The sequence below is a fragment of the Buteo buteo genome, chromosome 6 (assembly GCF_964188355.1).
Source record: "Buteo buteo chromosome 6, bButBut1.hap1.1, whole genome shotgun sequence".
Lineage (NCBI taxonomy): Eukaryota > Metazoa > Chordata > Aves > Accipitriformes > Accipitridae > Buteo > Buteo buteo.
Window position 1 is genome coordinate 4,152,603 of NC_134176.1, and position 27,652 is coordinate 4,180,254.

The following is a 27,652-nucleotide window of genomic DNA, read 5'->3' on the forward strand; positions in this document are numbered from 1 at the left end:
CGCACCGTGCCGGGTGATGGGAAGCCGCATCCCGACAAAGCCGTGCCCTCCCTGGCAACCTCGGGGACGGTTCTGCCAGCCCGGAGCTTTCCGCACCAGCACCGTTCCCACGTCCTGTGCTGGGAACGGCAGCGGGAACTTTGCTGACATGAAGGCAACAAAAACCTCTTAATGGGGATGATAAAGTCTTGCCACCTTTGCACTTTTGCTGTTATAATGGAGACAGTTATAAAGGGCTGTTCCTGTGTTTTCCCATATGCGTTAATAAAAGGTTTCTCTAACCGCTCTGGGCAGGGTAAGCCAGGTTTTCCCCATAAACAGCGTGGAGGATTTGGGCTAACGTGGCTGATGCTGCCAGAGGGAAATTGGGCAACGCTGCCCCGAACGGTGGGAGAATGGGCAGCAGATGACCTCCCCCGCCAAATCCTCCCAGGGCCTTAATCCCCGTCAATGTCACCCCCATTTCATCCCCCCAAACTTGGAGGCTGGGGCATAATTTACAGGGTGACAGCTTGGGAGGGCAGGGGAAAGCCGGTCTGTAACAATAAAGCTTTCACAGATTGTATCTTGGTGTTCTTCCAGAGTGAAACAATAGGGCAATAAATAGAAAGGGTTACTCTCAACCCGAACGGTTTGGATGAGGTTCCCAGCTGATGCAATCGAACACGGTTCCGCTGGAGCTCGTAGCCTTTCAGTACAACCGATCGCACGCCGTGAGCTACAGGCTGCTGGTTCCTCCTGCTCCTAAAACCATTTGTGGGGTTTCTTTTTTCCCCCGAGGATGGGGAAAACCTCTCTCTCTCTGCCCTCTCCGTCCCGGCCGGGGATGGCTGCCGCCGTCCCCGGGGGCTCTCTTTTCCTCCCGGCCCCGCCGCTGGGCGGTGGGTGTGCGGAGAGGCGGGCAGCGCGATCTCCAATGCTCGGCCGAGACGCAAAGCAAGGTCAAAAATGCACCGGCGAGGCTCTTGCGTCAGAGGCAGCCAAGCATCCCGGGGGCTCTTCCCACTGTTTGCAAGAAGTCCTCACGCCGTGCAAGCAGCAATAGCCAAATAAGGTGCCGAAACGCACGGCTGCTTCCATCGGGACAGGGATGATACCTACCAGATCTGCCGGCGGCGCAGCTCCCGGCCGGCCGCTCCTTCTGCTCCCGCTCCGGGGAAACCGGGATGCTTTTCCAATGAACTGACTCAACGGGCATCTTTGGGAAATCAGCGATGAAGCTGAACGGCTCCTATCCCTGTCGTAGGTTTATGCGACTCGTTTTGCCCCTTTTTTTGTTCGTGACCTTTTTTTTTTTTTTTTTTTTTTTTGGTTTTGGAACTGTTATGTGCAGTTGTTGAAACCAGCTGGCTTTCCTGCCTGGCTGCTCCGGGGCTGTGGGCAAGCCGGTCAGACTGGCTCTTTCCAGGGTGACTGGCCACGGAAATCTGCCCTGTGTATTTGGGTGAGCACCCGGCTCGTCTCCATATACAGAGGCAGAGGAATTCCCCAAACCTCCGTCTAAACAAAAGCTCCGTTTCCTCAAATGCTCCAGTGCGGCCGAGCGCAATGTGCTCTGACCCGGTGGTGGGCAGCCCCCGCTCGGCCCCCATCACCCCTCCGGTTCACCCCGGTTTCGATACTCCCCGTCTGCAACTTCTTCCTTAACAAGGGCAAAGTTTCAAAAGAAAACCCAAAAAAGGAGAAATGCAGATGCTTGTTTTTCCCCCGGCACTTTTTGCGTCTCGAACACCTCCCTGCCTCTGTGCTCCCTTACAACCCACTGCCACCGGTACCGCTCCTCTTCACACGGGGTTTGCAAACTCTTTACTTCTCCCTGAGTTTTACTCTGAGCTCTTTCCAGCCATCCTTTAAGCGACTGGGGACTTGGAGCATTACTTGAGTCCCTTTGAAAAAATAAACTGCTGGAAATAAACTTGGGCAGCAACCGAACACCAGCACAAACCACTCATTGCCTGCTCCCGCGTCTCCAGCACCCCCGTAACAGCAGGTGAGAGAGGTTCAAAGCACCTGGATGGTTTTCACCATGTGTCTCCATCCCCTTCCACCTCTGAGCGTCTTTTGGATGTAGCCACGGTTCACTTTTCACAAATGACCATTTCCCAGCAGAGAGAAGGTCATGCTCCTGGCAAAGGAAACGTGCTGGGTAACTCCGCTTCCTTGTTTATTCCCGGTCACATTCGTTCTTCCCTGATTTTGTCGTTTCGGAAATGTCCACGTGACTTGGCTTTTTTATTTTTCTGAATGTATATGCGGAGTAATGAAGCTGTCACAGATACATATTGTACAAGTGTGCAATCACCTGGTATACGTATAGAGTTGTTCAGCAGCCTTGTAATGAGAGGATGGATAATATTTGGGATTAAGGTCTTGAAGAAGCACTTGAGATGTGGAGGTTTAGTCTTTCTAGATTGTAGTAATTCCCTCTTGGGATCTTCCAAAGATTATTCAGCATCTCCATACCTCACTGCCCAGCAGTAAAATAACATTTGCTTATGTCCCCGAGGACACAACTCCGGCGATGCAGTCCCCCTGCTTTGCTCACATCTAGCCTACCTCCAGGCTCATCGTCTCAGCTGGATGTAATGTTTGCTTCTGATGAATGAGGTCAGAAGAATTCCCAGGAGTTTGTCTCATCTTTGGCTCTGTCCGTAACGGAACCTCGGCGTCCTTTTCTGGGCAGGTTTGTAGCTGGTGTGGTGTCTTTGGGTTTCCCCACTGGCTGTGGGGCAGGACGGAGATGAGAGCACGTATTGGAGCTGGAGGGGTATGTGGGGGCCAGGGTTGAACACACAAGGCAGCACTGCTTATCTTCGTAGAGTTTGAGGGCCAGGAAGGACTTGTAGGTCTGTAGACTCAAGTCCTCACGTCTTCAGGTTGGGATGTTTGTCCTTGTTACCCCAGGGGAAGTTCAGGCAACCTGATGTGGCAATGCAGCTGGGTGCTCTGGGCAAGGAGTGCTGATGCCAAGATGGGTATTGTTACCTAAAATGAGAGCCATCGACCTTAGGAGGGCCATGTGGCCAGATGTCTCCTCCCGATGGCCAAGGACACACGGGATGAAGCCAGGGACCAAGATTCGAGACTGTCATAACCATCCAGCTTGGTCCTTTGTGCCCAAAGGTTACAAAATACATCCCCGCAGCTGGAATAAATCCTAGCTTGCAAGAGATAGCTACGCTCAGATAAGAGACACGGAGCCAGAGTGAGCTACCTCCTCCCTTGATAAGTCAAGCCAAGGTTCCACTGCCCTACAGCTACAAAATCACATCTCATTTCTTTGCCGCATGTGCCTAACATCAGCCGCGGTGCACCGGAGCCTGCTAGGCTTGTGCTGCAGGACAAAACCCGCTGCAGGGCTCTTCTCTGTCCCCTCTTCACCTTCTTTCTAGGAACTGGGGCCAATTAAGCTCTTAAAGCCTCAGGCTGGGAGGTTTGTTTCCCAGCCTCTTCCTCTGCAATCCGCTCTTCACAACAAATAACTCCGCTGCCTCTCCTGACTTGGTGTGTGAGGCATTAGTTTCCTGTTGACATTAATTCCTGTGCTGTCGTTTATCTTTTATCCTTTTTTTCTGTCATGTGGTTGTGTCCTTCTGAAGTTTCCAGCTGCCAGGAGTGACCTCCACCGAGCGTGACTCTTGCCTTGGCCCAGAAAGGAGGCAACGTGCCCCACATCATTCTCCGGTTGTCCCCAGGGTCAGAAGGGTCCTTGAACTTTGTGTCTCTCCGAAAGGGCTGGTGGGTCCTCGAGCACCCTCTTGACATCTGTTTTAGCCAGAGGGACTTGTTAGCTGAACACTCGAATCCATGTGATGGAGAATTTGGATCAATCCCAGGTAAATTCTCCGAAAAGTAGATTCATCCCCAGGGCTCAAAATGTCCTTCCAGCCTGGTGCCTGAGTGTCTCACAACAGCCGTGCCCAGCACCCTGCTCTCGTCACCGATCTTCCTCCGCATCGCCTGCGCCTGGATCATGGGTTTGGTACCACTCATCATCCTCACCCTGGCCTCGATGTCACCTCATGACTCGCACAGCAAATCACGCTGCTCTGCATAGCCCGAGTTTTAGTAAAGGATGGGGCAGAAATGCAGCACAGGGATGCAGGAACGTGTCCCTCTCAGCTGCTGCCATCCCCATCGGTCTTTCAACCAGCCCCAGGACCCCCAGCGATATTGGACCATTGCCTCCATCCAGCCCACTGCCACGGTTTCCAAATTCTTTCGGCAAATACCTGTCCCAAACGTAGCTTTCCCTGGCTGCTTGCACCGACTCTTGGAGGGTGCTCTCCTGTGGATGCTGCGGATGCTTTGCATGGTGCTGTCAGCAAGCAGTCAGTGTAACTCATTTTCTAGAAACCGAGGATGGAAAATGCTGTGTTTTGATGAGGTGAGCCCAGAACACAATCAGTCTGTAGAGTTTTTTGGCTAAAGGTGACTTTGAAGGGTACTTTACCATGCTACTATTTGCACTTGCCCAAGAGAAAGGGGGTAACTCCAGCCCAAAGGTTCAAATATCTCAACTCCCCTCTTCTCCTGTAATATACCACATATTAAACCACTTTCTATTGTCCATCAGATTTTTTGAGCCTTTGCCACTCCCGTTCTGGCTTTTCTCCACCTCCAGAAGGCCTCCTATTCATTTGCCTTTACAAATACAAAGTACAGGCTGGAAGGCTGAATTTCTCCCATGGAGCTGGGGCTCGAAGAAAACCCAAATGTCACGTAATGTTCAATCACCATCCCTGGAGCTGGTGACTCTGCGGTGGTAGAAGAAACACCCAGTGTCATTTATCCACTGCTAGTCAGCAAGAAGAAAAACCAAAAATCCCCAAATAATTCATCTGATGGCTCCGACACCATCATCTGCAGAGCCAGCCAGATAGTGGAAAGTGTTTATTTGGAAGTGATTTACTGGGAAGCAGTGGGCGAAAAAAAAATATTCCCAATTCACACCATCAATTTTTCACAGCTGCTATTCAGGCCCTTTTGGGGCAGCCACTTGATGGGAAGCGGAGCTGCAGGAAAGCACCCTATCCTGACACCCAGCACCCTGCAGATCTCCCCAGGTCATGAAGGAGGGGAGGAAAACGGCTCCCAGCACCCTGCGTACCCCCGTCCTGTGTATTTGTAAAGCGGCAGCCCCGTGGCTGGCATCACCAAGCGCTACAGCGTCAAACCCCCACTCCACCCCAAGCCGTGGCACTGATGCTGCCCGTTATCTCTCCAGCCCCAGCTCTCCCCTCCCCAACGGTCTGGGGAAACTGGCTCCCAGCCCGTGGGTTTTCCCTCTATCAGCACAGGGAGCAGCGAGGTGAAGCTCGTCCGTCACGCTTCGTTAGGGGGCCCGAGGGCTGCAGAGGCGTAGGGCATCCCTTGAGACAGGCTGGACCATTTGCATCCCTATGGATGCGCTCTGGACTGGGGTCGAAATGAATTCAAGACATGTGGGGGTCAAAGACAAAGTCCAGTGAGAGCAGATCCCTGTTCTGCCCATGTCTGGGGTTTCACCACACCAGTTTTTCTTTGCAAGCATTGCTTGAATCCCCCCACCCTGTGAAAAATTTTGCTCAGCATAAGATGAGCTCCCAAGGGCACTGCTTGACCCCATGGCACTGCAAAAATCACCAAATTGTGAAATAGAGTAGCAAATCCAGCTCTGGGGATTGGTTGTCCAGCAGTGCTCGAGGGACATGAGGCTGGGAAGGGACTGGGATTATTTTCCTATTGTGGGAACCCCAGAAACCCCAGCCTGGACCACTCGCCCCCTCTGGCCAGTACTGGGATGCTCCACGTTGGCTGCACCACTGACTCACTTGGTGCCAGTGTCCCGGTCTGACCCCGCAGCCCCAAAAAGAAGCTCTGAGATGGGTTTATTCTTCATCTCCCACGTCCAGGTGTACGGCAGCAGCAGCTTGGGGGGTGAATGGGGAAACCCAGACATCGCCCCGCAATGTGGAGAGCAAACACCAGTGGGCAGCTGGGACACACTCGTGGACCAATTAGCCCCCAAAACCCCACACGTCCCCTTCATGTGGCATCCTGAGAAGGAGCCATGTGGCCCCAGGCTTCCCAGGGAGGAGCTGCCCGCTGCCCCCAAGCCCAGCCAGAAGGAAGGAGAGGCCGGCAGCCACGGCCCCCCCAGAAACACCACGGCTTCTTTCCCGTTGTCTGATCCCAGAAGCATCCAAAGCCTCAGGAATAAGGGACTCAAAGCAAGTCATGCTGGCGCAGGGAGCAGGGAGTTCCCCAAGGCTGCAAAGCCCCAAAGGCCAAACAAGAATAGCAGCAGCCCCATAAATCACACCCCTCCTATAAATCACAGCCTCCTGATAAATCCCCCCCCTGCTGCGGGAAGCTGCGAAGGCTGGAGGAGGGAACCAAGAACGGAGCCGCTGGGGTTTGGCCACCTTTGCTCATGTGCTGCTGGAGAACAAAAAGGTCCGAACGAGGGTTTTTATCGAAACCCACGTCAGAGCTCTGCGAAAGCCGGGCTGATAACAGGCACCTGAGCAAAGGCACCGATGTGATGTGGGCACCGGGGGCACGTGTGCCTCAGGGGGGCATTTGGCCGCACAGCCCTGATGGAGCCATCATACCAGGGCAATTTCATCCTGTGCAAATCACCCGAATTCGCCCCAGACCCCAGGTTGTGGGTGCAGGGGGAGCGACCCAGCATCATCCCCTATGACCGCTTCACCTGGGCATCCACAGGGCCCCCACTGCTCTTCTGTCTTGTTTTTAACCAAACACAAGCACATCCTGGCTCCTTTCACTGGGTTTGGGATGTTTGCTGGCCTTTCCTGGTCAAATCCTGGTACGAACGGCTGCAGCCAAGGCAACTGCAGTAATTTTCCTCCCATTTTACAGATGGAGATGCCGAGGCTGGATGCACAGCAGTGGTTTAGAACCACTGAGGTTGCAGCTCCCTGCTGGAGCTGGTATCATGCTGCCTGGGATGGCATGAGCGGTTTGGTACGGTGGAAAAGCACAACAGCCCCTGTGTGCAGGTTTAGGTCAAAAATAACTGCAAACCGCTTCCTTTTGCAGGGAAAATAACACCGGGAGGCTGCAGAGAAACAGGGGGGTTAGTGCACCGGCCGATGCTGGGCTCAGATTTCCCAGCCACATCCGTGGATCTCCGCTGTGGATAGCTTCGGCTCTCAGTGCTGTGCTGAAGTTTTCTGAGCTGAATAAAGGGATTTTGGGGAACATCAAGCAGAAAACAAATGCATCTATTAAAGGGAGAGGGGGTTAATACCTTTTACTTCCTCTTGGACACCCGAGATGCCCCGTGTACCTGCAGCGGCCGAGCACATTCGGAAGCCTGTTGCGCTGGGGGAAGCTGGAGATGAATGGTGCCCAGACAACTGGATGGTTTTATGCTTTTTCAGCTTTAGTCTTCACCGGAAAGGTCAGATGCAAGCGGGATGGTAATGCAGTTAGTGCTGGAAAAATAGAGACAGAGCAGATCGGAATGGTTTAATAAGGTAGACGTTATTGAATCAGCTGGGTGGGATGAACTTCGCCTCCGAGCAGAGCGGTCTGAAGCGATCGGCAGCTCCCGTAGGAAGGAGAGGTGGGCTCTCAGGTGGCCAGGAATGGGCAACATGGGGAGATGTTGGGAATCCCCCAAACCCCACTGAAACATGAAATTGTGGTGTCTTGCGAGCTCCTAGAAGGCACACAGGGGTCTGCAGCCAAGGGTGCCGCCGAGCACCTACGGCTTCTGGCGCAGCCCCACATCCCCTGCAAACTGGGGACAGGCGAGCTCAATGAGATCCCCGCTGGGGACCCCCTGCTCCCAGCTCATCAGCGGTTTGTGGTGAGACAGGAGGGTGACCGATGAGGAAACGTTAAAAGAATTCAGGCTGTTTACCCTAGAGAAAGAAAGATGACTGATAATATCTTCAGGTAGATAAAAGAGGGTTTATCTGAGAGGGAGGGATGGAAGAGGGAGGAAATGCTCTGTTCCTCGTTTCCACAATGGATAGGCAAAAAGCAATGGGCAAATCGCCCAGAGAAAGGTTCAGGTTAGCTTTTCAGGTTTAGGTGTAAGGGAGTGAAGGACTGCAGAGGGAGGGGAATCACCATCGTCAGAGGTTTTTAAAGCTGAGCCAGAAAACATGCATCCCAGACGGTCTATGTGCCTGCTCTGTGCCAGTGGGGCTCTCCCTGCTTCTCTGATCAGTAAAAACTTTTGGTGGCTCATTGCTTAAACTGGAGGATGCTGGGGCTGCTGCCTGCTCTAAAGAGCAACAGCTTCATTCTCTTCAAAGATAGGCTTGAAATCAGCGCCGTGCACAGACTTGGTCCAGTCCCTGCTTGCAGGTAAATCTCTGTGATCCACTGTGTGCTGGATCCAGCACCGAGGATGCCCCAACCCCACCACGAGGATGATCGTCTGCTCATGTCCTTGCAGCTGCGTGTGGCCAAGACCTCAGGATGGAGAGCACATCGCTGCTAGGCCATCTCATGGGCCAACAAAAATACCAGTGACACAGCCCCGGTAGGAGCAGAGAGGTGGCAAGCGGGGCCAGGACCCTTCATCCCTGCTGCCAGCTGGACCTATAGAAAGCTGGTCTGGGATTGGTCCTGAGGTGCAGCAGGATGATACTCACGGGATCAGCAACGATGGCAGGTTGGTCCCATCTTGGCCCTCCTGCTCCCCGGGGAACGGAGAGGCCAAGACAAGGTTGTGTTGCATGTTTTGCAGCCCAGTTAAAGCTGCAGCTTTCATGCACCGAGCACAGCGAAGAGTCGAGCCCAGTCACTAGGGCAAAGAAACTGCAGAAACCAGCTGGGGCTTGGAAAAGAATACAAAAAACCAGCCAGAAAATAACCCGCCGCACTGAGAGCTGACTGTAAGCAACGGTTGTTTAAACACGGCAGAGTATCAGAGCGCTCGAGGAGCTGGATGTGTGTACGAGAGAAAGGTAGCCGGAGGTTGATGCCAGTATTTTCTGGCAGCGTTGGGTTGGAAATATCCTTCAACTCCTCAGATAGCAAGCCGGAGATTACGATGTGAAGGAATGTACCGCGAGTCGCTGCTGCGCACAGCCGTGGGAGGGTGGGAGGAGAAGCCAAGCCCCATGGCAGCATGATAGGGAACAGTTTGGAGACAAACAGGGAAGAGGAGAAAATCAGGTCAATGCTCTGAAGTGGCTTAACAGGCCATTGGGAAGCTCTTGGGAAGGAGACCAGTGCAGGGGGAGACGCTTTGAGTGGGAGGAGGTCTCCATGGCAGAGAGATCATAGAATTGTAGACTCATGGAAAAGTTTGGGTGGGAAGGGACCTTTAGAGGTCATCTCATCCTAACCCCTGCAATGAGCAGGGACACCTTCAACTAGACCAGGTTGCTCAGAGCCCCGTCCAACCTGACCCTGAATATTTCCAGGGATGGGGCATCGACCACCTCTCTGGGCGATCTGTGCCACTGTTTCTCCATCTTCAGTGTAAAAACACATCGGCACAAACACAGCCAGAGCCCTGGGGAGCGTGAACCGAAGCGATGAGCGGGAGGGAGGTTAAGTGCCATCTTCTAGGGGATGGACGGGGGCACTGGGCAGGTTTGGGATCCCAACCCAGACCCCCGCCGCCCTCCCATCTTGGCCTGTCAAGTGATGAACAGGGCCAGGGCGTGCAGACCTGGGGTTCACCATGAGCCCCCCCATGCTGGGTTGCTGTGCTCACATGCTGAGCCGGTGCTGGAGAGCACAAGAAAACATTTATCACCTTGTTTGGCTCCCCAAATCTCTCTACACCAAGCACCGGCTGCTTTTGGGAAACCCCATCTCCATCTGACAGCCCAAATCTTGAGACATCTGCCTGGCACTGGCCAGACCCTCGGAGGTGCGTGGGACCCCGAATCCAGCACTGTCCCCCATGCTGGCGGTCACGCAGATGGGGAAGGGCAAGTCCCAAACGCTTCTCCTTGGCAGGGGACCGGAGGGAGGGGAAGTGATACAGGAAAGTCTTTCAACGGCGTGTTTGAACGCACAGCCGGCAAAAAGATATTCCCAAGACCTCACTCGTTTTCCCGACTACGCGGAAACATGGCAATGGAGAGGAGGAGAGACCTATTTTGGCTGTCTAATGTGCTTTTCCTCCCCAGGGGGCTTTAACTAAGGTCCTGAGAAGCCACTGCCGTTTACACTGAGCTTGCAGCCTCCAGCTCTTTATTTTGCTCAGTTTTAAATAACATGGATGTTGGGCTCCATCAGTTCCTTTGGGAGATTTCTTATTTTTAAAGCCAGAGTCCAGGAGATTGTGCTGCCAGAGTATTTTTTCCAAGCATCAACTCCCCCATCCTTCCCAGCAAGGCTGTGGTGTGGCCAGGCTTTGCTTACATCTCTCCAGTGTGTTTTGGGCACTGGAGATGCTGCCAGCTGAGCAAAGATGGGTAGATGGGTTATTCCAACATTTGTTCCTTGCAAGGAAACACCTCTGCCTCCTCCTTCATCTCCTGAGTAATGACACCGGATGATGACAGCGCAAGGCCAGGAAAAAACAGTGATAGCAGCATTGGAAAGAATAAGAGAAAAAAAAAAAAAAAACAACACAGCAAAAACCCCCATAGTTCCATCAAATCGCATGGAAATTAGGCACCAACTTGCAGGAGTCATGCCTGGATCTCAAAGGAGAGGTTACCGAGTGCACTGGATAACTGGGATGTGGAGGGTTGGTTATAAATGATGTATCCTTCCTGGAAGGGACCCCAGTGTGAAGATGGGATTTGCTACCCAACAGAGCAAGCCCCTTCTTAGGAGAGCCTGAGTCCTGGGAGCAGGGCTGGCATCTCGGGTGGCTTTGGCATGTGACACCACGATTGCCACCTTCTGTACCCAAACGGCTCGTGGTCGTGGCAAGTCGTTTCAGTGTGACATCCCAAGCGGCACAGGGAAGAGCAGCTCTTAGGCTTTGAGGAGGGGCAAGGGAGGATCTGACTCCGAATTTCTTTTCCCTGGAAGAGGTGCCAGGATCAGGCAGGGCCATTCTGCAGTGCCGACTCATGGTGCCCTTACGTGTCCTCTGCCATCCACCCAGCATCCAAGGATGTGCTGCCGGAGAGACGCTCAACTGGAATAACTTTCTCTGTAGCACACGCCAGTGGAGCGGCCACTGGGAAAACTCCCAGCGTGGGTAAGCCCAGCGTTAACTTTCCAGGCAAAGTTGTAGGAAATGAGAAGTGCTACAAGGGAGAGTGCAAAGGCTGGCGCGTTTCTGCTTTTCTGCATCCCAGAAGAACAAACAGATGGGATTGTCCTGCGAGGCACAGCAGTTTGGGGGGGAAAAAAAAAAAAAAGGAGTTGCTTCTTTGCAGGATAGCTGCTCCGGAGATCAAGGGTGACATTTCCAGCAGGGCAAGGCATGCTACATGGTCATGTCCCAGCTAATACAAGGAAGATATGGGCTCGTTTCCAAGCACTCTGGCTTCAGGCCAGTTGCTTAACTCTCAGCATCTCAGTTCCTTTAGCTGAAGAAGAGGCGAGCTGTTCTTCCTGGCCTCTCTGGCATCTCCTGGGCTGTTAGGACTTCAGGAGGTGAGGATGGGATGCACACCTACAGCCCTACCGCAGCAAGCTGTCAGTAGTACGGTGTGATGGACATTTTTTTTCAGGAACCCAGTCCCATGCTCGCAGGTGCAAGCCTGTTTTCTGCAAGGTCAGGTTTAGGAAGCATCATTTGAATGATTTATGGTCTGCATTTTTGGGGAACTGTTTCCTTCTGTTGGCCAAGTGCTGGAAGCTCCCCACTGCTGAGGGCAGGATGCTGGGAGCACAGGGTTGGCTCTGACAAAAGCCCCGTGCTCCTAACTTGCCCTCTCGGAGGAAATTTGGCATCAGTGGTGAAGGTCACCACACCGAGAGCTCTGGGAATCAGCAAAAGGAGGCCTGAGTGCGATGCCTTAAAAGAAATCAGGAAGGGACACGTCTGTCTCTCTGTCCCTCTAAGCTATTTTGCAGCCAGCGTCGCCCTTCCTTAACTTACAGCAATTCTAAAAGTATCGTGTTGCAAACAGATCAAATGCCAAGTTCACCTAATCCAGAAGGGAGATCTCTTTGAGATTCCCTTGGGCTTTTCCTAGACTGCCCAGGCACAACCATCAGCATGCAGAATGCGAAGGAGACCGGCAGGCATCGGAGCAGGACTGCCCAGCCTCTGGAAAACCATTTCTGGGGCAGGAGAGCTACTAAACATGCAAAGCATCCAAGAAACAGGTAAGCAACTTTTTGCTCTCTTTGCTCTCCAGGATACCCGTCCTCTCCTCCCAGGAGCTGGGATGTTTTAGAGCTCACAGAGGTGATTCACAAAGCTAACTGCAAACTAGAAAACCTTATGTCAGGAAGAAGTCACAAGGCATCCTAACCAGAAACATATTTGGGGAGTGAGTCAGTGGAGGAGGAAGCAAAAAGAAAGTTGCACCCTTTTTCTTGATGAAAAAAGCATATGGCAACAGCCAATATTGTGAACAACATTCCCCACTCCAGCAGCCGAGCCAGAGAGAAAAGTCATGACTCAACCGTTGCGTTTCATCCAAATCTAAAGAAAAATCTCGTTCAGGAGGGGTATCTTCAGGGAGAGTCAGCAAGAACCGATTTAGCCAGTTAATTATCTGAACTGTTTGGAGGGTAAAATTATTTTGCAGAAGCTTTTAGGCTCATTTTAAAGCCCTGATTTAAACATGGCTTAGACTGTGGAGAAACAAGTGCACTCTGCAGACATACATAATGCACACAATATACGCATCCCTGCTCGCGTACACACACACTTTCTCCAGATAGCACAGAATAAACTCAGGAGGACCTTAATGCTTTCACAGAAACAGCTTGCATCCAGAGCTCCTGCTTCCCCCAGAAGGCTGCAAACATGTCACCACAAATCATAAATCTGAGGAGGCTGAGAATGCCATCATGATTATCAAATATAACTAGAAATTGGCCAAACATTTGCTGCAAGATCCATACAACTCTGATTTTCTTTGGGTAGCTAGAATGAAGAATAAAGAATCTGCATCGCAGAATGCAGGACCAACACGGTCTGCAGAGGTTTTCAGGCACCGACACTTGCTAAAGCTATTCAGAATCAAAATTCACTGCAGAGAGGCAGTCTGAAGCAGCCAGTCTTCAACATCTTTTTTCCCAAGACTTTGTGGTTGCAGATGTCAAAGCTGTAAGGCTTGGTCAACCCCGTGACTTGGGAAAGAGAGTGAATAATCCCTAGAAAGCAGCCTGGAGATGCTGGGTGGGAAGCTATCGTCTGCGGGAGGTCAGACAAGACACATCAGTCCCTCCTGACTTGAGCCATCCATCAGCATCTAAGTTTTGGCATCTCTGGAGGGGGAAGCAAAGGCTCCTGTTGCCCTAGCATGGAACCGCAGCCCAGCTGCTCCTTAGAGGCTGCCCACCGAAAAATGGGCTGGAGACTGTGCACCAGATAACCCTTAGGATCGGGACGCCTCAGAAAGGGGTTTCAGTTCCCTGGAGACACACATGTACGCCGTGGGCTCACCGGAGCAATTAAATCCCACCAGGACAAGCCTTGCGATAGCAATGTTTTGGGTGAGCAGCAGCAGTACCTTAGTCCAGGAGTTGCTCACGGTGAGTAAGAAGGGATCTCTCAACCCCAAAGAATAAAGGGGTGCTGGGAGCAGGCGCAGGACTGAGCCCCTCGAGGGAGAAAAAGTCCGTAGCTCTCGTCCTGCTCGCTGCCATCCGCCTTGCGCCCACGTCTCCTGATGGGAGCATCAAGCTCCAACATGTGTTGAACACGTGCTGGCTGATACGCATCAGGCTGCTCCGTATCGCTGCCAAGATTTGCCTTGATTTAATCAGCGCTTCTCCTGCCTGTTTTTTCTTTCCCCCCTCCTCCCCGCTCCCCCCAAATGCAGATGTGGTCTCTCCAACACGGAGGAGATCGCAGGTTTCTTTCGTGACAGCAGAGCACGCATCGTTGGAAGGAACATTTCTACCCTCTTCCCTTTTCTGCAACCACCACAAAGCAGCTTCACCTCCCTCCCTTCCCCCTGCTGATTTTTAATACTCCGGTTTATATGCAAATGAAAAAAACCCACACTCAGTTGCATGCAAGGGGCAGTCTGGTAAGCATAAAGGAGAAACCCTGATGAGTGTGCCAAGAGACATAACTGTCCCATCCGAACATGCTTTGTAAACACAGGCTATTCAGCTGCTGTTTCAGTCTAAGCCCTTCCTGCAAAGCACATGAGGCTAAACACCAATGCCACATCCAAGCTGTTTAAAGATTCCTTTTCTGACAGTATCTCACCGTATACAAAGCACAGAGATTAACTGCAGGACCCTTCACGGTCCAGTAGCTGTAAAACCAGCTGGGGAAATGGTGGTGAAACGTAGTGGTGGCATCGCTGGAACACTCTCCTGTAAGACACCAGCTGGGAGAGAAATGGTGTTTGTTTTGGAAGCGGTCTGTCCTTCTTTGCCAATAGGTCTGACCATTTCCTTACCGAAAGCACACCTAGCAACGTTGAAAGGACGTTAAGCTATTTTTAAACTTAAGTATCGCTTACTTAAAAGTAATTATGAATGTGAAAATTTCTGACAAATCCTGCAGTATTAAACATCCTGGGAAGTTACCAGAGCAGGACATCGGCGGTTTTAGACTAAAAACGTGCACGCTCCTCATTCGTCCCTTCGGCTCAACGGAATGGGAGCGGGATGAAAAGGTGGGAAGATAACGGGAAGATAACACATCTGTGCACGTTTCAGAGGGCTCCTCTCATCTCGCAGAGGTTGTTGCCGTTTTGCATTTCCATGCTGTTTCACAACAGGAAACACCTACCCCGGGAGCCGGCGGGGAGCCTGTTCCTGCCCAGCTGGACTCCCAGAAATAAAATACGGGCCTTGCAGAAGCCCCGTGGCAAACTGCGGCGAGGGGGAAGCCCCGTTCCCTCCTTGCAGGCTGGCTTTTGCAGCACCGACCGACTCAGCACCCAGGTTTCACAAGCATCACCGCCCTGAGACCACATCCATTTACACCAGCTCGTCCGCCCGTGCTCAGTCATTCACAATTGCCTTTTCCGCCGCTGAAGGGAATCAAAATTGTCTCCATCCCCAGCCTGCTGGGTCCTCACCCTGCAAAACCTGAATATTTGGAGCCCCAAAACCCCAGTGACTCAGTTCTGAAAACACAAGTTGTGAAAATACACCAGAGGCAATGTGGTCCGTCAGCCTCTTTCCGGTGGTGGCACAAACTCAAGTTTTTAGTTTTGGGTAGGTGTGGGAGACAGCAGTAGGTGGAAAGATATCACAAATTTAAAATCAGAAGAGCTGCTCTCCTTTCCCCCTTCCTGTGGCTTTGGCTTCCAATCAGTCTGGGCTTTGCAGGCAGGGGAAAATGAACAGAAAACCAGAATTCAACCCTCTGCTTGCCGAGAGGCTGTTGGGCATAGTCCGGAGCACGCGGCAGTACACGGAGGGCAACACGGATCACAGCGTGATCTGAACATTCAAGGGTTAGCAGTGCTGGCCAGCTGGCAACCTAAATGCCAAAGCCTTTTTATTCCCCCACCTAATCCATATTATACACGTTCACCTAAGAAACAGTGGGAAGAGCGACAAGCACTAAAGGCACTCGGAACACGATCCAACACTCAGCGAAGTCAAGGGAAGACCTTTGTTTTGGCCAGGTTGGGATCTGGCTGTTAGAGAAGCAGCATAAGCAGGACCACGTTGGTAGCCTGAGGTGGTTTGTCACATTACCAGTGATAGCATATCAGAGAGAAAAAAATCTGGATTCATAAAGCACTGGATAAGGTTAATTTCTGCTTGAAACAGTTATGAGTTCAAAACCCAAGTTAAAGGAGCCTTCTTATAAACTGAAGGAAGTAGTAAAAACCCCAAACCTGAGATGCTTTGGCACAAATATGCTTGAAAATTCCGTTTTAAAATGGAAGTCAAGGTTCTTCTTTATCAAGGAGTACGCTGAAATGGTAAGACCCTTTAAGTAGCTGCTCTTTAAGTACAAAGTATGGGACCACTCTGAGATGAGATACTGACTTCCAAGGAGATAACTGAAAGAGCCGTAAAACCAGCAAGAACAACAAATTGGACGTGGGGTCCTTGGAGTACGAGGGTCTGTTCAGGGCTGCAGTCTGTAGAGAATTTTGCACTTCACCTCTCCCATGTCCACACTTACAAGCAATGAGGCACCAGGGACCAGGCAGAGTAGCTGCAAGAAATGGTATTTTATTTAAGAAACAGAGAAGTTAATCTGTGCCAGATGCCCACAGAATTGTCATATGAAACCCCTCTCTTTGGATAAATCAGTGAGGATTTCAAAACCACAAGGGATTGCTTCTGGGACATCTCATGCTTGCAGGGGACTCATTGACTTTTCACTCTTGAAGGGAAAGGATTGGCCAAGGTCTGCTAGTCAAGAGCTGCTGCAACTGCAGCTGGGGAGACAGGGCATTTTCAGGGGAAAAGGCTGATTTTGGAATTTGCTTTCCAATGGGACCAGAGGGCACTGACCTCCAGGGTGAACTGAAACTTTGATAGCCAGGCATTTCTCTCCACGGCTTAGAACTTCTCCTCTTATTCCTTGGAAGAGGAGATCGTGCCAACACGCTGTCAGCATCAGGAGCTGGGCATGCAGTTTCAAGTGCTTTTGCAATGGCATGCAGAGAAACACAAACCGTTATGACATCTATAGCAAAGTGTGGGTCAAATGAGCCTCAAGGGAGCCAGGAGAAACCCAAAGAGCAAGGAACCAGTCCTGGGAGAGGTCAGCCCAGATCCACTGCTCACCAACACGCCAAATTTCATTGACAACAGAAAACGTTTTGTCGGTCCCAGAGTTAAGCTGACTGATGGAAAACACAAACGCAGTGAAGAGAGAACATGCAAAGCCATCCTGAAAGCTAAACACATCCAGCTGGGCTTTGCTGATGCTGAGCTTTCAGGAGAAGTCTCTGGGATCACAACGGTAAGATGTGCCTCTTGGGTTTCAAGTGGGTTTCAAAGTTTCCGCTTCAAGTCTTGAGGATGCACAGGCTATGCTCAAACATTCACGAAGCAAGCTTCAGTGGACAGAAATTCCAGTGGACAGAAATCAAAGCAGAAATGAAAACCAAATGCTTCAGAAGAGGGAGGGAAAAGCTAAACCAAGAGAAAGTTTGATTTTGTGAAAAATGATTAGTAAATGCAGATCAAACATGGAATGCAAGAAAAACGTCAGGCTGAAGTCCATCCGATAAACCAGAAAATGGGATTGTCACATGGGTGACATTTTAAAAAAAAGATTTTAAAGCTTTTCGCAATATCAGCAAAGACAATAGGCACGGACTCTGGGGAAGCAATGAAAAGTACTCACTACAATTGCAGATGCAGAGCAACCAGTAAGATAATGCTTGGAAAACTGAAAATTACTCCGTACATGTGGCAGTCCATTACCGGGCCTTGGTGTGTAAAAGCTTCCTGAACCCCTGACGGTCACTGAAGACGTGTGGCAGAGACAGGGGAGATGACCCTGTAAAACACCACGGGTCAGTCACCTGCAGTCCGACTTCAGTAGAAAAATGATATGCGGAGGCAGAAACCTAATCTCCAAGCTAATAACGGAAAAATGGGAAACAATGAATTTCAAATAAACTTGCTGGGCAGAGGGCACTCAAATATACGTTAACTATCTAACTGCAAACAGTTGACATAGGGATTCATGAACTCAACTTGAAAAAAATCAATATCCACCGATTTAGCTACGTGTAGAGTCAGCTTGACTGACAAGCGGCACGGGAAACGAGCAATAGGACAACAGAAAACCATGAAGGAGGAAGAGACGGCAACCAGGCGTAATACATATGTATAAGAATATGAAACATGTTTCAGTTCAGCCTGATAATACTAATTAGGAAAGGAGATAAAACAATTGACATTGGCCAGCTAGACTCTCACAGTGACATAAAGCAAAGGGCCTCTAACTCCAGAAACACTGGCAATAAAAGCAGAGAGAGCACATAGAGGGGAAGGGAGGTTGTAGTAAAAACATGACAGAATAATTAGAAGCAAAGGGATGGAATTCAGGAAAAAAAAAGAAAAAAAAATTGAAGCTGATTTATCTGCAAAAATGACCTTGTAGCAAAAAACCTGGGAGCGTCAGATTTGGGCAAAGCACTCAAGGGCAAGTTTCAGAAAACAGCTCAGTATCAGTCAGAAGACTGACAACAGTGCAGTACATTTCCCTTATCTTGGTTTCTCAAGAAAAAACACCAGTCAACACAGCCTGTAAAGCTAAACATTGTTCTTGCAGAAGAAAACAAGTCAGTAATTGGAAGCCAGGACATTCCAGCTCTCTATTATGCCATGGACCATCTGACCAGAAAGTTTTAAGCATGAAATTTAGACTCTAGCATGCAGAGGTGTGACCCTACTTGAATCTGTGTTACACTGCAGAACAGAAATGGGGCAACCCTTTTTCTAACAACTTCAAAATTTAATTTTCAAATAGTATTTTGTCTTTGCAGGAGGATAAGAGATCTTTTTTGAGGATTAAAAAGATGAAAGTCTGCCCACAGCATGCTTAACATCTTTGCATACACTTTAGAATAAATCTCCATTTATTCTTTCGAGGTATGTTTTATCCTTGTATTTAACCTTGGAGATTAGTAGATGTTCCACGAAGTTACAAATTAGAACAGAATATGTCCATTAACTCAGGAAAAATGCAAAGTGATGAACAGGTATTGGTCCTTATTATCCCTTCTCCTACCAGCGATATGGTTTACTTCTCAGCTCTATCTGCCCCCTGATTTACCAAGGGGTATGCACATAAAAGTAGGATCTCATCCCTTACATGGAGAGCAGTCAGCAAGTACCAGCATGTTCCGATGTGAGGGGAACAGCTATTCCATAAATCTGAAACACGTTCTGGACAACGGCAGAGTTTACACAGACCACAAGAATTATAGGAATTAACCCCCTTTTGTTTACAGCGTTTAGAAAGAGATCCAGTGTAGATCCAGTAGCGTAAGGGGATAACGCAGCAGTGACATGATCCAACTCAAAGTACTGAAACACAAACCATGCACATTTGGAAATGTTTTACACGTTCTAAATTTAAAAGGGGGTTCTCCTTTTATGTTTAAGTTCTCCTAATTAGGAAGAGCTGATTAAACAACTTATCTGCAAAACCAGTAATGTAAACAAAAGCCTGTTTTCTGGAGCAGAGGTGTCAAGCTTCCTTCTCTTAGAGGGTTATTTTAATTTTTTATGATTGTTCATCAACCAAGGAAAACATGTCAGGCAGGAGAGTTACAATTCACCGAGGCTAGATGGATTTTTACAGATATCCACACTGAAGCAACATCCCTTACACCATCTGAACATCTTTGTTGACTATTGGTTCACTGCATTTCTAGTAGCGCTGTTTCTGTCATCTTCTTCCCATTCCCCTCCAGTCCTCCCTTCCCTTTCTCTTCACATTGTTTTTTCTTCCTTCATAATTCGTCCTAAATCCATAACCCCAACATACAAGCCTAGCTCCCAACTCCTTCCCCATTGCACCACGGACCAGGGAAACAAACAACAACCCGAGCAATACTATTTGGGAGAAGAGCCACCCTCTCCCCCCTGAATTTCAGAAAGGGACGTCTGGGTGGTTTCCACATCTCCGAGTCACTGGCTGAGGCTGTCTGCTGGTGCCGTGAGCTGATGTTGCCTCATCTGTTAACACTGAGAACACCGCTATTCACCCACGCCACAGCCTGATATCTTTTTTTAACAAAAATTTAGATTCTGCAGCTTCCCACATGCCATACAGATCATAAATACCTCAGCCAGAGGCAGCTCAGAGGCCATATATCTGACACTTCTACTCCAGAGCCTTCCACGTTGTTTTAAAATCTCAACAGTGACCTTTTAGTGTTTCATTTGGAGATTATTTCCTTTCATCACAACACTTCTCTCTTGACTTCTCCTGAATTAGTTTCAGATAGAAACCTAATCTAAGCTCTGGTACTCTCAGGCCCCACCAAGTTTATTTTATGCTGCTCTTTCCTCTTGATGGGATCCTTGTGCATAAATATACACATACATACGTTTTTATACAAATGCACACACACGTATTTACATTTAATAATGGTAAGTGAAAGACAGCTGGATCCTCTGCAAACCAAGTCTAATGTGAGGTCAAAACCTTCACGTGCCTGAGAAACACTTGGGATCTAAAAAGCAAAGGCAGTTACTTACCTTGGAGAAGAACGTGACTGATGTCATTTGTGTGAAACCACAAATATTTATTTTTAATGAAAAAATACTTAAAGTGTGCCACAGTGTCCATATATTCATTTGAATAGTAGTACAAAGATATGTATTTCTGAGAAAAAGTCTTAACACTGTAGAAAATAAATGTGGTTCTTAAATTATGTCAAAAGAAACCAGTAAAAAAGTAATGTTTTATACACTGGAATAAAATGAAACAATTAGAGATAATAATAAATTATAATTACAGTATTTCAAATATTTGCTTCATGCTTTTTTCAGCATTAGTTACTAAATGTATCACGTATAATACGCCCTCAGAAGCCAGCAGTCAGAATGGTCTTTCAATGGTACTGTGGATAATAGGATGTGGAGCTGAACAAAGTCCTAGAAAAATGACACCACCGTTTGTTATTTACTGATACATAAAACATCAGAACATGGCAGTTTTAGGTTTGTATCTAACATATATTTTTGTTAATGGAAATTAATTTAGTTTTTTTTAATCAACTAATCTTTTATACTTTAATGAACTAAACAGCAATTATGGTCATTAACAAGTATGTCACCCAAGCACACCACACAACCGTGCTTATGGGATGCTACACATTGTATTGGCTTTTTATACAGTCAAAGTTAACAAGAATTTGGAATCGTTTCAGGTCTAATTAAGCACTGCAAAATGTTTAAAACTATAAAGTGCTTTTAAATACAAATCATTTTTGCTCTTCAGAAATAGGAAAAAATCCAAACATGCACTTAAACCTGAAACCTCCATGCCATATATACTGCAGTTCAACAGTAAAACATCAGTTTTGTGCCATTTGTTTTAAAATTTCCTTTCCCATCCCGCCCCATCCCCAGTCAAAATTTCAAATAGTGTCTAAATTGGATTTGTCGGTATCTTCTTGGTCGTGCTTGTACATGAAGGTTAGAAGGAAAAGAGCAATATCCAGAGATGACCAATAGGCAGTGTGTGATGTGACTGCAGACCAGTATCTGCTCTCCACGAGACCTTCCCTGAGCTCAAAATCAATCCTGTGCTCCAGTTCCACTAGAAATTGAACAAGAAACAAAAAGGGTGTTAGAATTGTATGTCAGCAGAAGAAAAAACACCGGCATGTTTTTCCATCAGCTTTGGGTTCTGATTCTACTTGTTGTATATAAAATACACATAATGTCTCTGTGTTTACATTTAACAGTACACTCACTTAAGTCAACTGTGATTTTTACTAATACGTACATACATTTTGATGCACATGCATTTAGCAGAAGCCTGATCTAAAAGTGGTGCTTAGTTTGGGGGAGGGGGGGAAGAAACTAAACCTAAAGCTTGGCAAAAGTTGGCATTTTTTTTAAGCAGCTGTTTTCCTTATAGTAACTATATAAATACATTTATTTATGCTCCTTATGATAAGTACACAGAAGTAGCCAGGAAATGTTGCGGCCCCATTAGGAAACACTGACTTTCAGAAGGTGGATGCTCAGAACTTTCTGAAATAAATGGAATTCTCGCATCTTTAGTGGGTATACAGGGAGACTACACCCAATATTACAAGCCTGTTCTGAAAACCAGCTGTCCCTATGCAGCACTAGCCCTTTTCATTTCCAGATTATTCCTAATATATTTCAGCAGTTATCCTTTCATTTCAATGGCTGCTTTGATTAATACCACATTCAAAGCAATTTTCACTGCATGTTTAACTGGGCCAACGGCTAACCTATTGTTAAGGCATTTTAGCGGTTAGAAAATCTCTACAAGGAGCAACGGAATAAAAAGGACAAAACTAAAAGCCTGCTTAGCTACAAAAGCCAAACCCCCATATTGAGTAAAAAATGCAGCCATTTATCAAAGCCAGTTTCGAGGAATTTTAATACTTGGCTCAAAGGGCGCATAAAGGGAGCATCGCGCGAGCGCTGCCGCCGTCACGGCACAGCAGCACGCGGGGAACGACGCGTGCCTTCGTGTTTTCACGGGAGCGTTGCACCGCTTTTGCAAACGCAGCAAGGAGAGGGACTCAGAGCCTTCGAATACCAGGAGACGACCGCAGTCATTTCCACTAAGACGCAGATATTCAAAAAAACCCCAGTGGCTTTGCAGGAAGGACGCCCCGAATGACTCCGTCTCCCTCTGACGAGAGGCCGTTCTAACAGGAGCTTGGGAGGCAGCCAAACCCCACCGCAAGCCGAGCGGCCGCCCTCTCAGAAGCAAATACTTTGGCTGCAGATTGCATCATTCAGCTCACAGCCTCGCTGGCCTCCGCTCCACGGTCTCCTTCTACGGAGCAGGGACGGGCTCGCAGCAAAGAGGGATGCAGGAACTGTGCGGAAGGCCCTCGACGTGCCAAACCGCCCCCGAAAGGACCTCATCGGCAGCTCCGCAAGATTCGCGGTCACGCCACTCTATTTTCTTCAAGTTTAAAACAAAGTCTCTGTCCTCAAATACTGACTCAGGTTATCTGTTGAAATTAGCGGTGATGAGCGGACAGCAATGTATCATGTGAACGCTATCACAAGCTACAACATACTTGTGACTCCGTAGATTGCAAAAACCCCCGCCTTGCAACAGTGCCAATGAGAAGTTTAGAAATAAAATCAAGTACGAATTTCTGTAAAGGAAGTACCTATACTTTTCCAAAAAAACAGCTGCTAAAATTGCACTTTCTGTTCTGGGTGGTTCAGATCAGGACAAGGGCAGCTTCTGTTTCCAGCCGTAAGTGCCTTTAAATCCAGATTGCTTCAGAATTGCAAATGTATGGGGAAATTTAATAAATCCATTTTATGGTAAATGGTGAGGGGGATTCTCTGCAGCAATTATATTGCTTTTCCTAGTGGGAGTCTAGGAACTACTGATATGCAGATCTCATTAGCCAAAACTCACACATGCATATATAAATATATATGGTGTACATGTACGTACAAACACATATACAGACAAACCTCCTTTAAGAGGAAAAAAAGGTTAAAGGGAGAACAGAGAGTCAGTCCTTGGACAGCCTTAAGAGATTGAAAAAGCAGGAACAGATTCAATATTTATCACTTTAGAGCAAACCAACAAAATTAAATAGCGGCATATGTTGTTATGGTATTTCCAGCCTCCCACAACATACGGATGCAGCCCACTAAAGGTCTTGTTTCCAGAGGGTTTGTAAGGTGGACTCATCACTAACCTGTGGGTTCGAGAAAGCCCGAGCTGCTGTGCGGTAAAGGCGGTGTCCCAACAGTTGTGGCCTTCTTGTCGTCCCCCTCGGTTCCATCTTTTCCCGTCTCGAGTGTCTGTGGGGTGGTTGTACTAGAACGACCGAATCTTGAAAAAAGCATCCCGCCGAGGCCCTTCCCAATACTCGCAGCTCCTGCATCCAGCATGGAGGAAAAAAACCACAAACAACCAAGCACAAGGGCAGCTAAATCAAACTGCAAATTAAAGTCACTGTAGCATTCATCAGTCAGAGTTGAGCGATGGATGAAGGAAAACACTATTCATGCTCTTCTAGGGTGGGAACGGCTTATCTGACTTAAGTGTACACTGTTTATCATGAGACTAATCTAGCATACAAGCAAAGGCTATAATTTGGAAACTGTAGTTAAGGGAACAAAAATACATGAGAATACTTCTGCAGCAAGAGATCTGGTACTTTTATAGATATGTTGTAATTCCTCTTTCATAAAAAGTCTAAGAAAAAAATGCTTTATAACAACGTTAGTACCTTCTGCACGTAAGAATCCCATCAGGGCATTTAAGACATTCATCTCATTAAGGGTCCTATGTTGGCATCACCCTTACAGACATTTAGAAATGCTGTATCATCCTTTAAAAGGACTATTTTGGTTGCTCAGGAAGAGGGGTGTAAAAGTTAAGAACAGATATATGATGTTTTCTGCCGACTTTGCTGCCACCTCATGGACAAGACATTAAAGTTAGTATAGTAACACAGCAAAAAGCAACCCTGCTTTGAAATACCGCCTATTTCTACTCAAGGACTAAAGTGCTTTTATATACTTTACTTATTTGATTGGGAAGATTCCTGGCACAAGCTTTCTTCCAAATCCCACATAGAGAGCTAAAGAAAAGCCTTGAGTCAACAAAAACTGCAAGTGTGTGCTCAAATATAAGCTCCAGTGAAAGTGAATTTAAGCTCACTTAAACCAGGGCTTATTTTGAATCAGAAAGCCAGAAGGGGACAGGCTTCATATTAAACCAGCCTCAATTTCCTATTGTAAGATCATGAGTTAAATGTAACCATAATACCATACACAGGGAGATTTTTCTCCTATTTGCCAATACCAGAAAATGTAGTCACAAAATAAGCTTTAATTTTTTTTTTTCCATGAAGTAAAGTGGAAATCATTAAATCACCAGGATGTTACTTCAATAAGGCAGAAAACAATAAGGCAGCAATAGCATAAACTCCCTGACCCACATCCTCTCCCCGCAAGCCTTGACTCCAGTGTACGTAAACTGTCTTTCCGTCAAAGTAAATGTCAGTTGGGATTAAAACAAGCCATACACCTATACAGAACAAACTGAACCAGCCAGGAATAGTTTGCTTATGGATGCACCTCAAACACCACACCACAGAGCAGTGAAACTCTACAAGAAGGTCCTATATATAAAACAAAGGACATAAAGAACAATTACCTAATATACTCGCTTTGCCTATATTTGTTATGGACTCCCCATAGTGGCGTCGAACCATGACTGGTGAAGTGGTTGGGCTCGGTACAGTTGAAACACTTTCGCTATCAGTAACTGAGGTAGGTTCTTTTGTTGGGTTGAGAAAACTTGGCTTCATATGCTCATAAGGTAGAGGGTTTGCAGTGTTGTACCAGTGGATCTGGACAGGCGAAATGTTGCTGTAGTGTTTCAGAATTAAAGGTTCTAATCTATAGGCCTGCAAGGATAATTCAGAAAAGAAAATCCTGAGTGTCAAGACTGAAAAAAATCACATTCCCTTCCCATAGAGAGTCCTCTCCAACCTCAAATCCAAAATACTGTAACAAGTGAAGCCTAGAAAGTGACAGAATGGTGGTGGTATCTTCTGGTTCACCTTTATTTTCATAGCCTGGAAGATATATTAGCTGCCCAGTTGCTTGTGCATTCACTAGCACATTTCTCTGCAACACTTCTACTACATGGTGTTACGAACACACAAGTTACTGTTAACAGATGTTTGTTATTATGCACTGACAGAGCAAACTTTATATACAAAGCTGATTCTGCACAACACAACAGAGAGGAAGGAACTGGCTATGTAAACATTTTGTTTAATACTCTTCATTGATCCCTGTGCAAACCATGAATTGGTGTGCTTATTAAAAAAAATCATTTTCTATTGATTCTTTATTTTCCTTGGTTTACTTAGATGTAGAAAAGCACTCTGCACTTCTTTATCTTAAAACTAAGTAAAGTTACTATTTGCAGAGTGGGACCACAGACTCCAGCCTAACCAGTCGTCCTAGATGTCCCAGGAAAATTCTGGTTTTGGAGTAGCTGGTGCTGAACAAGATCTTGAGATGAGCAGAACCAGCACGTTTGGATTGAAGTCTGAATATACTCAGATTCAGGCAGAGTTTAAACACAGAAGTATCCCCAAATTACTATTCTATAGTAAGCATGAAAGCCCAAATCAAGCTTGCATCAAAGCAGTTGCCAAGATGATGCAGATCAAAGTTCCAGCATCCTGCCTTTGATAACAGCGAACACTGGCTGCCTATGGAAGAGTATAAGGACAGGCTGAAGCTATACTAATAGTGCCCTCCCAAGTACTACCCCTCCCTCTAACAATCTCTTCCTTAGGACCCTTTGGGAAAAAAACAGTGTCTTTGTTTTTCTACAGTATCCTGTAAACTGCTTGTGAAGCCTTGTTTTAACAGCAGTACTATCTTTGGACAGATGATGTTTAATGGAAGTCAGTAAGTTAAACACAAGTTGAAACTTCACTGAGAAGGATTATTTCTTATGCCTTTGCAAAAAAAAAAGAGTAATCTTGAACCTTATACTTATTAATATGAAAAGAGAAGCAAAGTATATGGTATTTAAGGCAATTATTTGTAGGAACTGTTATTCTACAGTTACGAAAACCAAGAAATGGTACAATAATCATTAACAAATAGTCCTGTGCTGGAACATGCTTGCGTTGATTCACACGCTTTGAAGATCACACATTATCACACAGCTGATGCTTAAAAATAGTCACGGTAAAAGCTTGCAACTGCAATTAAAACTCACCACTGGATCTGTTGGATGAAAAATATTTAGTAAGCGGTTACAAATTGTTCTGGGCAGAATATGGTCTTGACTACCGCTGTTTCCTGGACGGATGCCACGCAATGCCAAAAACACTGCTAATGGAGATCCCATACAGAAGAAATTCTCAACCTAAGGAGAGATTTCATCCACGTTAATAAGGATGGAAATAATGCTTTCTAACATGGCTGGATTTGATTTCTCTCTTTCAACGATTTCTCAGTTTCAGCTGAGGGACTTGTACAGTATTAGTCAGTCAAAACGGGAAAGATCCCTATAACATACGTACTATAACATGAAGGTTAAGTTTCCCATTTCCCTTTGCTGTGAGAAGAATTACATATTGTGGTACTACATAGTTGAAAAACAAGTTGGATAGTTGAACTGAAAGAGGTCTACCGACACTGGGAAGGCTGGAGCGAGAAGAATTTGGAAGACACTAAGGAAATGCCATGAGTTTCACAAGATTGAAGCCTGATTTCTCATGAAACTTCCCAAATCTTACCACAGCTCCTTCATCCTACCCTAACCAAGCACTCCGTGATTTGTTTTGCTACGCACACCCATCGAGGAAGTAGAAATGCAGGCTACGCTGGGTATTAAAGCCAACCTAGAGAATACTTATAGGAGTCACGCACACACACAGGCTGGTGTTCTGTACAACCTCTTAAAAACACCTAGTGTTAAGTGAACAGAATGATGGTTGTCAAAAGTGCCACCGTGTCACACGTTAGGAACCGCTACCCAGGAACAGGTACAGGACACTGAGCCATCATCCAAAGCTACTGCCACTTTGCTCTAAAAGGACTGCCTCTAACACTGAGAGGCAACTGAGTAAACCTGAATTGCAACTGCTAACCCATCTGACAAAGGTCACTGAACATGCGTCAGTGGTAACGACTTTTGGTCACTACCAACCTGGGCTGGGATTCAACAGTGACCTAGAGGTGAATGGCTTTGTATCCCATTACCAATCCTCAGACATCGTCTCCTAGAAACATCAAATGTAAAACTCTGTAATCAAAAATATTTTCATAAGTCAAGATTACTTTTTAACCTTTAGAGAATTTTCTTATACAAAAAATTAATTTTACCATTATCAGACCTTCGCTGCAACCTTCCCAAAGGTAGTGCCCAGTTTGCAGGGCACTACAACCGAGCAAATCCTAGCAC

At 47.3% G+C, this 27,652-nt stretch overlaps 1 protein-coding gene across 2 annotated transcripts in view; it reads right to left on the minus strand.

Annotated features, from left to right (window-relative positions):
* Positions 1-20,215: 20,215 nt before the first annotated feature.
* Positions 20,216-27,652, minus strand: part of DDHD1 (DDHD domain containing 1) — a 68,388-nt gene continuing 60,951 nt past the window's right edge. Inside the window, exons 10-13 of one of the 2 annotated variants that reach the window (XM_075029490.1) lie at positions 26,462-26,611; positions 24,872-25,124; positions 23,403-23,585; positions 20,216-21,286 (exon numbers count right to left, since the gene is read on the minus strand). In XM_075029490.1, coding sequence (XP_074885591.1) covers positions 21,105-21,286; positions 23,403-23,585; positions 24,872-25,124; positions 26,462-26,611 — 768 coding nt within the window. In that variant the 3' untranslated portion in view covers positions 20,216-21,104. The remainder of the gene's footprint in view (positions 21,287-23,402; positions 23,586-24,871; positions 25,125-26,461; positions 26,612-27,652) is intronic. The other variant, XM_075029491.1, reaches the window with a different exon arrangement.